This window comes from Pleurodeles waltl, chromosome 5 (assembly GCF_031143425.1).
Source record: "Pleurodeles waltl isolate 20211129_DDA chromosome 5, aPleWal1.hap1.20221129, whole genome shotgun sequence".
NCBI classification, from domain to species: Eukaryota; Metazoa; Chordata; class Amphibia; order Caudata; family Salamandridae; genus Pleurodeles; species Pleurodeles waltl.
The window spans coordinates 1,254,308,846-1,254,324,161 of record NC_090444.1 but is presented as its reverse complement, the minus strand read 5'-3'; the positions used below and the strand labels follow the sequence as shown (position 1 = coordinate 1,254,324,161).

Below are 15,316 nucleotides of genomic sequence, written 5' to 3'. Positions count from 1 at the left end.
TGAAGCTGTGAATCAATCACTGCAAAAATAATTTGTATATTTCTTTTCATATTATTTTAATCAAACGATAACATAGCTTCCATTAAGCATGTCTCAATACTTCTACCACTAATTACATATCATACAATCACTAAATATACACTTAGATAAATACAAAATAGAGTATCACTTCAACAGAAAATAAATAAATGTACTTCAGTCATGCTTTCATTTTCAATAGTTGTGGAGGAGTGCGCAGTATACACAGACCACGTGGGTCAGACAGCCAGAGGGTCAGGTCAGTTCACCACCCCTCCCACCGCTGCAGCCTCCAAACCCTCCTAATCAGCCCTTATACCATTACAGGCACCCAGTTGGTAGCAGGATCCGTCATCACCTGCACCATTGGCAGTCCATAACATCGGACAGGTGGGTTTTGCAGTTAATCGGATAAGGCTACTCCTTCCCCTTCCTGACTTCTCCTCCCCATGCCACCATCTCAGGACAGGCTGGTGAAAGATCATCTTTCTCCTGTACGCAAGGAGGTTGTAGATCTCTTGGCCAAGGGAGCCATAGAGAGGGTCCCGATGCAAGAAGTAGGTTGTGGTTGCTATTCTTGCTACTCCCTGGTGCTGGAGGACGGAGGCCTTCAACTATTTCTTCAAGAAGGAGAAATTCAAAATGCTCACCTTGACTCAGGTCCTGTCTGCCTTAGATCCAGGTGACTGGTTGGTAGCGTTGGACTTGAAGGATGCATAGTTTCATATCGCCGTTCTGCCTGCTCACAGACATTAACCGCAGTCGGCCATAAGCATTTTCAGTTTGCTGTGCTACCTTTTGGCCTGACCATCACGCCTTGGTTTTTCACCAAGGCGATGGCGGTGGTTGTAGCTCATCAAGGCTGCCCCTTCTTGAGGATCTTCTATTGCAGCAGCGGTGAAATTTCTCCACCCAAACCTGCCCGGTCTTCGCCTTCTTGCATTGAGATTGAGCGGCAGTAGTTGACAGCCTTTGACCTTCCTCCTGAAATCTTGGCAGCCAGGCGTTCCTCCACCAAGACGGTATATGTCTGCTGTTGGATGAAATTTTTCGCTTGGTGTTCTGACAGAAAAGTTGATCCATTTCTGTCCCCCTTTCTCTGGTTCTTCTATTCATTCTCTGTTGCCCAGCAGGGCTCTGCTCTGGGCACTCTTAAAGGTTATCTTTCTGCTATCTCTGCATTCCTCAAATTACCTGATCAGCACTCTTTTCAAATCTTCAGTTGTACGTAGGTTCTTGAAAGATTTAGTTCATCTTTTACCCCCTTCTCCTCTTATGTCTCAGTGGGAATTGAATTCGGTGCTCCCATTTTTTTTTTTTAAATACATCTTTTTTATTGCAGATAAACTCCAACAGAAAACATGATAGTGTAGTTCATGTCATAACCAATTTAAATCAGTTCACTCAGCCTTTCCTCCAGCCAACCACCCGTTACATAGGCAAGCTACTGAACTTTAGCAGTCTCTGGATGCACCTGGTGCCAAACTTGTTCCCTGAATATCCAAGAGAGGAGCACAACCCACCCCAATAATGATTCCATTTCCCACATACTCGAGTCCTTTACCCAGACAGCCCCTGCTTTCATGGACTGCTCTTTTTGCAATCATGCACCAGTCCATATTCAACTTCCAGTCAAGCAGCTGTTTGTCTCTCCAATCTCAAGCAATGTTAATTTTAGATACCATTAACCCCAAGGCCATCCGAATGTAGTCCATTCAGGTAAGGTCCATGTCCTCCCATATATTTAGCAGGCACCACTTAGGGGAGGCCTCAAAAGCGTTCTCACACATTATTTAGACAGGACACCCCTAATTCCCAATATCTCCTGTATAGCTGGGCAGCTCCTTATGTGGTAGAAGTTGCCTGTTCTAACACAAGATCTTTGCTGCCCTGCCCTGGTGCTTACATTCTTGTTGTGTACTCCCTTTGAGCCACTTTATAATTGTCCCATGCGACTGTTCGCCACCAAAACATCTTTCCTTGTGGCTGTCACATCTGCAAAACTAGTTACTGAGTTAGAGGCTTTATCATCTAAGCCACTCTTATTTTTGCAAGTAACAACTTCATTCAAGGACTTCCTTTTGGTAAAGTACTTTTACTGCATGGGGGTCTTTGTACTCTGTTTTTGGGGTTCCCCTTTAGATGTTAGGGGGACAAGGTCACAAGAAACACCAGCAGTACACATTTATCTGCCATGGATTGTCTGAGTGCAGAGTTGGGTCGGGTGCCTTGCGCGGTTGGCGTAAAAAGTGAGGCAACTTGGAAACAGGTTGCAGAGGGAGACTTGGGGACAAGTCTGGGAACTCCCAATTGTGGAAGCAGGGGGGGGGGGGGGGTTGGGGGGGGGAGAGAGGTGATGGTTCTGTCAGTGGGGTTCTTGGGACCAACCGTCAGTTGTTGTAGACCTGGCCCTGAGAGCTTGGGTATAGCTGGTTTTGAGTGACCCATGGTTTTTGGTTGGACTTGCAAGAAGCGTACAAAAACAGAGCAGCTGGTCCATTCTCTGTGCTGACCTCTGCGATGCTGAAGTCCCTCGATGGGTGGTCTCCTTTTGCATCATTGGAGTCCAAACTGGACACAAACAAGCAGTGGTTGCTGCAAAGGGTCCTGTACCCCGGTTATTGTTGCAGGACAGCTCCAGTAGGTCCTGGGGTGTTGTCACATGATGGGGAGACAGGTTGGTTCTGCTGGAACTCAGTGGTTTCTTCCTGGGTGGCTGCTGCATCGGTGGGCCTGGTGGCCAGCAGGGTGCAGGAAAGTGGCTCCTGTACTTAAAGGGAGACGCTGACGGCTTGGTCAAGTGCTGGAGGCTCCATGCGGCTTTTGGAGAATGAACAGTTGCAGGACAAGTCAGGTTGTCAAGGTGTCAGAACAGGAGCAGATAAGCAGGCAGGATTTTGTGCCAAAGTCAACCAGCAGTTCTCGATTCTTTGGATATTCTTGGTCCTTCTTCTTTTGTGAGACAAATCTGTTCTTCTTGTGTCAGGGGGGCAACTAAATATTCAGTTTAGGGGCATTAGGGGAGTGTAGGGTAGTAGCCAAAGGGATATTTACCCCTGGGGTGACTACACCCCATATCTGACCAATTCCTGTGGGGATTAAGCATAACCTGGTCCCAAAATACCTAATTCCACCAAAACAAGATGGTGGAACCCTTCCCTCGTAGAGCACATCAGACTTGCCCACCTTAGGGGTGTAGCTAACGTGGTAGTGCAACACTCCTACTGCATAATTAATTTCCCTCCGGTCTTGTGCCAAATGGGCCTCAGGGCAGAGGGTAGCATCTCCCAAGTCTATGGAAGCCGGGGTCACATATCAAAGACGGCAGGGTCTTTGAAGTCTATGGCCTTGATATACAGATTCACTAGCCCTCGTGCTTGAGGAGGTGATAACGCCTTCCTCCAGGCATTGTTTCTGGCCTCTGAGATCATGGGCTTTCACCTCCAGGGGGGAGGTCAGAAACATGTCTGTGGTGGCTTGCTGCTCAATACCAGTCAGCCAGCACAGTGGAGGACTAGTCGCTTTTAGGGAGTACTTCTAAGATGCCCGCTGGGTGCACTTCATGATAAATATAATACTGGCAACAATCTGGATTTATTATTAAGATTATTGGTACAGTTGGTTTACAGTGAAGCCATTATGTAGATGAGTAACTCATGTTGACCAGTGGAGAGTACATAACTTAAGATGGCTTCCTTGTTCACTTGCAGTATCTAAGTAATTGGTCTAGACATCACTGTGTGCAGTTTTTAGTGGGTCCCATAGGGTGGCACAATACATGCTGCAGCCCTTACGGACCCTCTCCATTACCCTCACCCTAGGCACCAGGAGTACCATTTGCTAAGGACTTACAGGTACTAGAGTGGGTGTCAGTTGTAAACAGTTAGACTTTTTATCTTGTTTTATGGCAAGAGAACTGGCACTGGGGACCTGTTTAGCAAGAACCCAGTGCATCTCAGTTGAAGAACCTCAATACCAGTGGTAAAAAGTGGCGGTAAACATTGTCAGCAAGCATTGCAATGCAAAGGGTCTTGCATTTGCTGGAGTTAAACCTATTAGCATTGTAAACTCCTAACCGGACTTTTCTTGCCACATAAATTGAAAGAAAAGGAAAAAAAAAGAGCGATATCGCGCTATGTAAAACCCAGCGCGATTGTGCTGAAATTTAAAACCAAAAAAACTGAGCGCAATCGTGCCATGTAAAACCCAGCGCGATCTGTTTTCAGTAGTTGGCCGGTGCGCTCGAGGAGGGCTAACCAAAAGCCATGAGTGGATTTTAAAAGGCAAGCCCACGAACCAATGAAAGTGACAGGCGTTACATGAGCGTGGTTAAAAGCCCAAAGAGAGATTACAACAGGGACGCTTAACCCTAAAAAGGGGCACTTTGCTATAACTTCCTATTCTGAAATGTGTCCGTAGACAGCCCTCCAGGGATGGTATTGCTTGAGTATGTATTCTGATGTAAGGAATCTTCAGCTAGAAGTCTATATCAGACGGACAAGGTAGTTACCTTCGCTAACACCTTATCTGGAAGAGTCTATCTAGCTGCATATTCCTTACCAGTCCACCCATCCTCCCTATTCTGCAAATGGATTTCTAGGGACATGGCTATTCCCTTTGACGGTTCTAGTTATCCACACCATTGGCCAGTGTCCTTAATGGTTCTGCGCTCTGGCGTTGAAAGTCGTGAAAAGTAACTGATGTCAGCGTGCCTGGGAGGTGCCTATATAGGTGTCAAGGGCATCCATTCTATCTTGGGTGATGCTGCTGACGCACACGGAATCGATCAACACCACCTACAGTCACGCAGGGCTATGGCTCATTAATTATTTTCCTGAATCAGTCCGATGCCTGGGGCAAATTCTAAATAAAGGAATTGGCAGCTAGAAGACTAAGGTAAGGAGTCTGCAGCTACATATAGTCCCTTCCAAATAAGGCATTACCAAATGTAGTTAACTTGTTTGTTAGGAATTTGCAGGTAAAAGTAATGATCTTCCCAGTGGAAACTGCAGATTCTTCATGATCACCTCCACCTCCCTGTGCTGAATTATGGTCCTAGGTTATTGTCCTCTTTAGTATGGTTTCAGATTGGAGTGTTGCCACTGCACTTTCTTAAATTGATGAGCTCTTTCCTTGACTCTGCCTGTAAGAGCAAGTGAGACATGGGCGAGAAACTAAGTTGAGTGTGTCGGGGTGCACGATGTATGACTCCAGTGAAGTCTCTATGTGTTGCTTCTACTGCTGATAAGGATTTCATATTCTTTCGTGGCAGAAGAGAGCTTTGCATAGTTTCTGCATCTAGTCTGGCACCTGGGGATATTCATCAGCAGTGCAATGTGGAGGTAAATTAAGCATTCCCTTTTTATAATTAAGTAACATTTCTTGTAAATCTTGATTAGAAACCTGTTCTCTTTATATGTTACTCATTGCTAGCAAATATTATGGCTCTTTGCACACTTATTTGGGTAGACACTTTTATTAGAAAACAGAGACCACATTTGTTACCCATATGAAGTAAAATCTCAAATTGTTTATCTTGTGTATGTTCAGCTTTGTTTGCCAAGTATACCACTTTTGATAATTATAGAGAAATCTATGCAAGAATTAAATTACAATATTAAAGAATATCTGTTTTCAGAGCCACTTATTAGGGTTAGCTTCAAAATTATCAGAAACGTGTTAACCTGCTTATTTTTCCTTCTAGGAGTACTTATTGATGCAATGAGGAAGGGCTATTGGATTATTTTGGATGAACTGAATTTGGCTCCTACAGATGTCCTTGAAGCCCTTAACAGGTTGCTGGATGATAATCGGGAGTTGTTTGTGACCGAAACACAAGAAGTTGTCAAAGCACATCCCAGATTCATGCTGTTTGCTACGCAAAATCCACCAGGAGCTTATGGAGGCAGGAAGGTTTGTTAATGAGTTGGTCCTTGGCATGTAAATAATTTAGCATACCATACAGTGATTATTTAACCTTTCAAATATGACCTTGTTTTGCATGTTACTAAAATACTTCAAGGCTTTTATTGGTAATGCTTTTTAGATTGATTGTATGTTTAGTCACCATTTCAGTTTCTATAGATAAGGAGTGTAGGAAGCTGGCTCTGTATATACTATATCAAAATGAGATGTAGTGTGCACAGAGTCCAGGGGTTCCCCAAGAGGCTTGACAGAGGCAATCATTGATAATACTAATGCTCTATTTGTGGTAGTGTGGTCGAGTATTAAGGCTTATCAGAGGGTAGTGTTAAGAATTTGTTGTACACACACAAGCAATAAATGAAGACACACACTCAATAACTTAACTCCAGGTCATTAGGTTTTATATAGAAACATATTATTTTGTTAATTTCTTTTTAGAACCACAAGATTAATTTAGCAGGTAAGTACATCAAATGAAAGGTACTTTGCATAGTCGACTTTGAATAGATGAAATATTGTACACAGTTTTCTTTAAAATGGCAAAAAGCTATTTTAAAGGTAGACACTGCAATTTTCAGCAGTTCCTGGGAGAGGTAAGTAAAGTACAGTTTCTGAGTTAAGTACCACACTTATGGGTTCAGTAACCGGGGCAGAGCTAGCCCACCGTTGGTGGTTCAAGGTAACCCCAAACACCCAGCACCAGCAACACAGGGATGGTCAGGTGCAGAGGTCAAACAGGAGCCAAAATAATGAGGGCACCTATGGAGACAGGGGTTACTCCGGTTCCGGTCTGCTTGCAGGTAAGTACCCACGTTGTCGGAGGACAGACCAGGGGTGTTTGGAGGAGTACTGGATGGGCCCCAAGTAGGCATAAAAACCAAACCCTTTGGCACAGGGACGGCCGGGTGCAGTATGCACACAGTGCGTTGGGTTCTCAATAGAACTCAATGGAGGACCTGGGGGCCACTTAGGTGCTGCAGGCAGGACACAAGGCGGCCTCTCGGGTAAGCCAACGACTGGGCAAGGGTGAGGGCCGCCTGCTGGTCGTTATTGCACTGGTGGTCGGTTTGTCTCGGGCCTGGGGGCTGCAGGAGCAGTGCTTCTCCAGGTGTCGGATATCTTCGTCCCGGGCTGTTGCTGTCAAGGGGGTCCTCAGGATTCTCTCTGCAGGTGTCATCGTGGGGGTGCAGAGAGGTCAATTCAGTGTGGACACGTCATCTGAGTCGCCTGGGGGTCCTCTCTGAATAGCTGAGTTCTAGGGACACGGGCTGGGGGTGTCAGGTGCAGAGTAGTTGGACTAGCGCTTCTGGAGTGAGGTGAGCCCTTTTAAAGTTGGTTTCTTGGTCTTCTTTTTGGACAGGTCCGCTCTCCATGGGAGTTTCTTGGTCCTCGGCGAGGCAGGCAGTCCCCTGGAGGCTTTTCAGGGGTCGCTGGTCCTGCAGAATTTCATTGCTTCTTTCCTTGCAGCTTTTCGAAGTAGGAGATGGTCCGGTAGGGCTGGGGCAGAGTCGGTTGCTGTCTCCTTATCTTCTCTACGGGGTTTTCAGCTCAGCAGTCCTCCTTTCTTGAGGTTGTCAGGAAATCTGAAGAGCTGGGTTCAGGGTCGCCCCTAAATACTAAATTTAGGTGTGTGTTAGGGTCAGAAGGCATTAGCCAATGGCTACTGTCCATCAGGGTGGCTACACCCTCCATGTGTCCACTCCCTCTGGGGAGGAGGGCACATCCCTATCCCTATTGGTCCTAATCCTCCAAAGCAAGATGGAGGGTTTCTCAAGGAGGGGGGGGGGGAATCACTTCACCTCTGGACACCTTAGGGGTGTTCCTGGCTGAGGGGGTGATGACTCCTTGTTTTTCTCATTATCCCTACGGACTTGCCAAAAAAAGTGGGGGCTCATGAGGGGGGCGGGCATCTCCACTAGCTGGAGTGCCCTGGGGCACTGTAACACCAGGCTTAAGCCTTTGAGGCTCAACACCAGGTGTTCAAGTTCCTGCAGGGGGAGGTGTGAAGCACCTCCACCCAGCACAGGCTTTGTTTCTGACCACAGAGTGCACAAAGGCACTGTCAGAAACTCGTTTGGAAGTGGCAGACTGGCACAGACTGGTCTGCCTTGCACTACCTGTTCGGCTAACATACAGGGGGCATCTCTAAGACGCACTCTGTGTACATTTTTCAATGAGTCCCACACTGACATCAGTATGGGTTTATTGTGCTGAGAAGTTTGATACCAGACTTCCCAGTATTCAGTGTAGCCATTATGGTGCTGTGGAGTTCGTAATGACAAACTCCTAGATCATGTACTCAATATGGCTACACTGCACTTACAATGTCTAAGAATGGACTTATACACTGTAGGGGCATGATGCTCTTGCAGCTATGCCCTCATCTGTGGTATAGTGCACCCTGCCTTAGGGCTGTAAGGCCTGCTAGAGGGGTGACTTACCTATGCCACAGGCAGTGGTTTGTGGGCATGGACGTAGTCTTTTCTCCCCACTAGCACACACAAACTGCAAAGCAGTGTGCATGTACTGAGTGAGGGGTCCCTGAGGGTGGCATAATACATGCTGCTGCCCTGTGGGACCTTCCCTGGCCACAGGGGCCCTAGGTACCAGGGGTACCTTTTACAAGGGACTTAACTGTGTGCCAGGGCTGTGCCAATTGTGGAAACAAAGGTACAATTTTAGGGAAAGAACACTGGTGCTGGGGCCTGGTTAGCAGGGTCCCAGCACACTTCCAATCAAAGCTGGCATCAACACTAGGAAAAAAGTGGGGGGTGACCATACCAACAGTGGCATTTTCCTACAAGGAGCCAGAGTTCTTTGTAGCTTAGTAACTTGGAATTAATTTAATCTTAATGTATATCTTGTTGAGTTTGCCAGTTGCCTAAAAGGTGTCCCAATTGTGTGTACCAGTGTAATATTGTGCATTGCAGAATCGAATTGCCTGTACATTACTACTTTATGGAAGAGTAAGTTGAACTTGCAGAAGTTAGTGCTCTTTTTCACTGCATTCTGAACCATTAAACCCTTTTATCATGCCTAAACCAAAATTAATTCCAGAGTCCTATGATTTTTTTAATGCCCTTAAAGGAGCACAGCCAACCGGTTGGAGGCTGGATCAGCGCTTCTTTCTGGATTGATAGACCATAGCATCAGACAGGTGATGGTCTGGAAGTGGTAGTCCTTACCCTTCATTGCAGCTCTGCCACACCCTCCACCATCCCTGGAAAGACTAAGTGAGGACCATCTTTCCATCTTAGGGCAGAAAGACCTTTTGGCCAAAGGAGCTATCAGGAGGGTGCCTGTGACAGAATATTGTATGGTTGGTATTCACCTTTAGAGTTGAGGGTTCAAGTCTTCCCCCTACCTTGACAACTAGCTGCTGGAGGCAGGCATTCGCCACCCACTTCCAGACTACAGTGAACCTCATGTCATCTGTGGTTTTCACGATCAACATGCCAGAGTCACACATGACTCCTTCTCCCCTCCATTGGTGCCATTCTGGTTTTATGCCTTTTCCTCAGATAGGAGAATTCTGGACATTTAGTCTATGATCCCAATGTTTCAGTCTCTGTCCTGGGGTTCAGGGAGATAGACTGTGTTGCTTCTGGGGTTTATGGCCACCCGCATCTTGGTGGTCAAGCATGCTAGGTGGCATATGTGGGCTTTGCATTGGGATATGATGTCTCAGTGGGCCCAACATCAAGGGACCTCTCCTACCAAATCCAGATTTCGGAGGACACGGAAAGACAAGTAGTGGTGATTACTGGACCAATATTGAGTTGGTAGCAGGCCCCTCTCTCTACACATACTGCTTATACTTTTCGAGACATAGTCTGATGCCTGGGGTGAGGAATCTCCGGTTAGATAGTCTCTGTCAGAAACAGCATTTTCTAAGATAAGTAACTTGTTTTTCCAGCCTAGACCAGCACATTGAAGCCCCTACTACCATTTGATGATGCCCTCACGGAGGCCTTGATGGCTACTTTGTCAAACCCATGTTCTTGTCTGCTCCCTAGTTGTTGTCAGGTAGCCAGGTGCACAGGATTCTTCATGAAGCACTTGACTCCTGAAAGTCCTACTGTGCAGGCTTTGACCAGTCCTTTTGGGCCATGGAAGTAGTAACCATTCGATTCCTTGCAGGGCAGAAGGGCATTGTAAGAAAATGCGATGTTATATTGTGTGGTTGTGCGACCTCAGCGTGGAGTATTCCAGATTTGGTCCAGTCAAACTTGTTTGTTAAACCTCATCTTGACCCTTGGTAGCTGTGGCTTCGTGCAGTCAGGCTTAAACAAAGCAACGATTGTAAAGCACTTAGAAATACCAAAACAACAGAATAAGAAAGTCAGACAACACAAAACTATGGCACCACAAACACCAATTTATAAAATTAGGTTATATTTTAATGAATTTTTAGACACTAACACAACAAAATACACTGAAGAGTTCTGGAGACCGATTTTTAAGTAATACACAAATTTCAGCTTTTCTGTCCAAAATAGGACGAGCATTGGTAATCACTAAGTTTGGAAACTTTGTACAATTTTAAGAATGTTTTGTTTGACTATTCCGGTGCACGTTGGACGACCAAATTCAACAGTGCGAAGGTCATTGGGGCTAATGAGGAGTAGTAGGACAGCAACCTTGGCAATAAAACAGTTTCAAGTCCAGTTGCAGGCTCTATGGGTGAACCACCATAGTTTTCAATGGGGTGGTCCTGATGCAAGGGATACAGAACACTGAAGATACTCTGAGATGCTGTTTGGCTGACTGGGGACTTTCTGGGGCTACTCCTCAGCCCACGATGTAAGTGGGGCTACTTTGTTCGAAGGAGTAGATACCCCTTCAAGACCATTTTGGTTCAGCAGAAGTCCGATTGCTTCTGGACTACTGATCTCAGGTCACAGCAAAACCAGCAGTTACCTTTGGTAAAGGCTAGTGTCCATCTGGGATGACCAAACTGCACTCTGACGGCTATGCCAGGTCCGGCAAACTCTTCTGATTCTGGCTACTGACTGACAGAAAAGGTTTCTTCAGCTTTTGTGACTTTGGTGCTGTAACAGGAAGTCAGCCATAAGACTGTTGGAGCTCACCTGTTCTGTCTGGGGCTCAGGAGCCACTTTTCCCAGAGCCAGGCACCACAGACACAATCCTCTCTTTGCTAGCTTAAGGGTCAGAAGGTGCAATCTAGCTTTTCTGGTCCGGTCCAGAGATCAGCAATGCAGTCCACTTTAGTTCCTCTCTCTGGGGCCTAGGGTAGCAGGGGAGCCATACATATTGCCTGAAAGTGCCCCTTCAGAGGAGCTAGCAGTTACTAGCCAATGGGCTACTAGTGACGACCTCCTGCAATGTATGACATCTAGTTATCCCAGAGTGCCCTAGCCTTCCCACTCCGAAGATGGCAGAACTCTTCTCTCGGTGTGTTGAGCTTTTTAACTGGCCTTTGAGTTGAGTACCTGAGGGCTACACACCTACAGAAAAAACAGTTTGGTAGATGGCCTCCTCTTTCTGTGACATACGCCATCCCGTCTACCTCAGTAAAAGAAGTGTCTTCTCCTGTGTATTCACCATGTTCGATGGCATCTGTCGCTGTAGATACACATGTTGTGCATAGCCCGCCATCTGGTGTTGGGTCGGAGTGTTACAAGTTGTTTTTCTTCGAAGAAGTCTTTCGAGTCACGGGACCGAGGGACTCCTCCTCTTTGTCTCCATTGCGCATGGGCGTCGACTCCATCTTCGATTGTTTTCTTTCAGCCATCGGGTTCGGACGTGTTCCTTTCGCTCCGGGTTTCGGAACGGAAAGTTAGCTCAAAATCGGAAAATTACGTCGGTATTGTTGCGTTCGGGATCGGGTTAGATAGCATCGACATCGAATCGATACGATAACATCTCCGTTGCCCTTCGGGGTAGTTTTTGATCCCCCGTCGGGGCCTGGTCGGCCCGACCGCGTGTGACATCGACGCTGATGGAACGGACCCCGTTCCGATTCTGTCCTAAATGCCACAACAAATACCCATATACAGACCAACATTCGGTCTGTAACCTGTGCCTGTCGCCCAAGCACAGGGAAGAAACTTGTGAGGCCTGTCGTGCGTTCCGGTCCCGAAAAACGCTCCGTGACCGCCGAGCCAGAAGACTGCAAATGGCGTCCACGCCGACAGGACACCGAGATTTCGAGGAACAAGAAGAAGTAGAAGCCTTCTCGATCCATGAATCGGACTCTGACGAATTCGACGACCATGAAACAGTGAGTAAGACGTCGAAGATAGCACATAAGAAAACTGACAAGGCCCAGGGGACGCCACTGCCATCAGGCCATGGCTCAACCCATAAAATCGGTGACCGACCATCGGCACCGAAGAAGGCCGAAATAGTGCCGAGATCGTCCGACTCGGGTCGAGACACAGGCACCCAGCCATCTCGGGACCGAGATAGTGCTGCCGACAAAGATCGACGCCGAGATAGCGGAGCCGAAGCTGCTCGACGCAGAGACAGCGGCACCGAGGAGGATCGACGCCGAGAGGGTTCGACTCCGAAAAAGAGAAAAGTCGCCTCGGAGCCGAAAAAGAGCGTGGACATAGTTTCGGTGCCAAAACGACCCGCAACCGAGCCAACTACCGGTTCCTATTCAGAGGAACAATCACTGTCCTCTCAAATGCGAAAGCATAGATTCGAGGAGGAATTACAATCCACCGAGGTGGACCACACTCAAAAACTGATTTTTATACAGAGTGGAACAGGGAAAATAAGCACCCTTCCCCCTATTAGGAGGAAGAGGAGACTTGAATTCCAACAAGAACAAGCACCACAAACAAAACTGGTGAAGAAGGTAACTCCGCCACCCTCTCCTCCACCTGTGGCTCACATTCACCGGCTCACACCACCTTAAGCCAAGGTGACCAGGACCAAGATGCTTGGGACTTATACGACGCCCCAGTGTCGGACAACAGTCCAGAGGCGTATCCTACAAAGCCCTCACCACCAGAAGACAGCACAGCATATTCACAAGTGGTGGCTAGAGCAGCAGAGTTCCACAACGTGTCTCTACACTCGGAGCCTGTCGAGGATGACTTCCTCTTCAACACCCTCTCTTCCACACATAGCACCTACCAAAGCCTGCCTATGCTCCCAGGAATGCTAAGGCACGCAAAGGACATATTCAAAGAGCCTGTCAAGAGTAGGGCAATAACACCGAGGGTGGAAAAGAAATATAAAGCACCTCCCACAGACCCAGCTTTCATCACCTCACAACTGCCACCAGATTCGGTTGTGGTAGGGGCAGCTCGCAAGAGAGCAAACTCTCACACATCGGGCGAAGCACCATCCCCAGATAAGGAGAGCCGCAAGTTCGATGCAGCCGGTAAAAGGGTCGCAGTACAGGCTGCAAACCAGTGGCGCATCGCTAACTCTCAAGCGCTCCTAGTGCGATATGACAGAGCCCACTGGGATGAGATGCAACACCTCATTGAGCATCTACCCACAGAACTACAAAAGAGGGCGAAACAAGTGGTTGAGGAGGGCCAAAACATCTCCAATAACCAGATACGCTCCTCTATGGACGCAGCGGACACAGCAGCAAGAACAATTAACACGGCAGTAACCATACGAAGGCACGCGTGGCTACGAACATCTGGTTTTAAACCAGAGATACAGCAGGCGGTGCTCAATATGCCATTCAATGAGCAACAATTGTTCGGACCTGAAGTGGACACGGCAATTGAGAAATTAAAAAAGGACACTGACACTGCAAAAGCCATGGGCGCGCTCTACTCCCCGCAGAGCAGAGGCACTTTCAACACCTTCCGCAAGGCAACCTTTAGAGGGGGGTTTCGGGGTCAAGCCACACAAGCCAGTACCTCACATTCAACACCGTCCACCTACCAGGGACAGTACCAAAGGGGAGGCTTTCGGGGCCAATACAGAGGGGGACAAGTCCCTAGAAGCAGGGCAAAATTTCAAGGCCCCAAAACACCTACAACCAAACAGTGACTCACACGTCACTCATCCCCTCCACACAACACCAGTGGGGGGAAGAATAAGTCAGTATTACCAAGAGTGGGAGAAAATAACAACAGACACTTGGGTCTTAGCAATTATCCAACATGGTTATTGCATAGAATTTCTACAAATCCCTCCAAACATACCACCAAAAACACAGAATATATCAAAACAACATTCAGACCTCCTAGAAATAGAAGTTCAAGCATTAGTGCAAAAGAACGCAATAGAACTGGTACCAGATACACAAACAAATACAGGGGTTTACTCACTGTACTTTCTAATACCAAAGAAGGACAAAACACTGAGACCAATCCTAGACCTCAGAACACTAAACACATACATCAAATCAGAACACTTTCACATGGTCACGCTACAGGAAGTGTTACCATTGCTAAAGCAACAAGATTACATGACAACCTTAGATCTCAAAGACGCGTATTTCCACATACCAATACATCCGTCGCACAGGAAATACCTAAGGTTCGTATTCAAAGGAATACATTACCAATTCAAAGTATTGCCGTTCGGTTTAACAACTGCACCAAGAGTCTTCACAAAATGCCTAGCAGTAGTGGCTGCACACATCAGAAGGCAGCAAATACACGTATTCCCGTATCTAGACGACTGGCTAATCAAGACCGACTCACTGACAGGGTGCTCACACCACACAGATCAGGTCATACAAACCCTCTACAAACTCGGTTTCACCATCAACTATGCGAAATCACACATTCTGCCGTGCAAAGTACAACAATACCTAGGAGCGACAATAGACACAACGAGGGGAATAGCCACTCCAAGTCCACAAAGGGTTCAAAATTTCCAAAAGATTATACAACGCATGTATCCAACACAAAAAATACAGGCGAAGATGATATTACAACTCCTAGGCATGATGTCCTCATGCATAGCCATTGTCCCGAACGCAAGACTACACATGAGGCCCTTACAACAGTGCCTAGCATCACAATGGTCACAAGCACAGGGTCGCCTTCTAGATCTGGTGTTAATAGAACGCCTAACATACCTCTCGCTTCTATGGTGGAACAATATAAATGTAAACAAAGGGCGGCCTTTCCAAGACCCAGTGCCACAATACGTGATAACAGATGCTTCCATGACAGGGTGGGGAGCACACCTCAATCAACACAGCATACAAGGACAATGGGATGTACATCAAAGAAAGCTGCATATAAATCACCTCGAACTACTAGCAGTTTTCAAAGCATTAAAAGCATTTCAACCAATCATAACTCACAAGTACATTCTTGTCAAAACGGACAACATGACAACAATGTATTATCTAAACAAACGGGGGGGACACACTCGACACAGCTGTGCCTTCTGGCTCAAAAATGTCAATGGGCAATTCACA

The 15,316-nt window shown here is 47.0% G+C and overlaps 1 protein-coding gene across 1 annotated transcript in view; it reads left to right on the top strand.

Annotated features, from left to right (window-relative positions):
- The window catches only part of MDN1 (midasin AAA ATPase 1), a 1,740,009-nt gene that overhangs the window by 492,528 nt on the left and 1,232,165 nt on the right, over nt 1-15,316 (top strand). Inside the window, exon 25 of the mRNA XM_069235499.1 lies at nt 5,723-5,931. Coding sequence (XP_069091600.1) covers nt 5,723-5,931 — 209 coding nt within the window. The remainder of the gene's footprint in view (nt 1-5,722; nt 5,932-15,316) is intronic.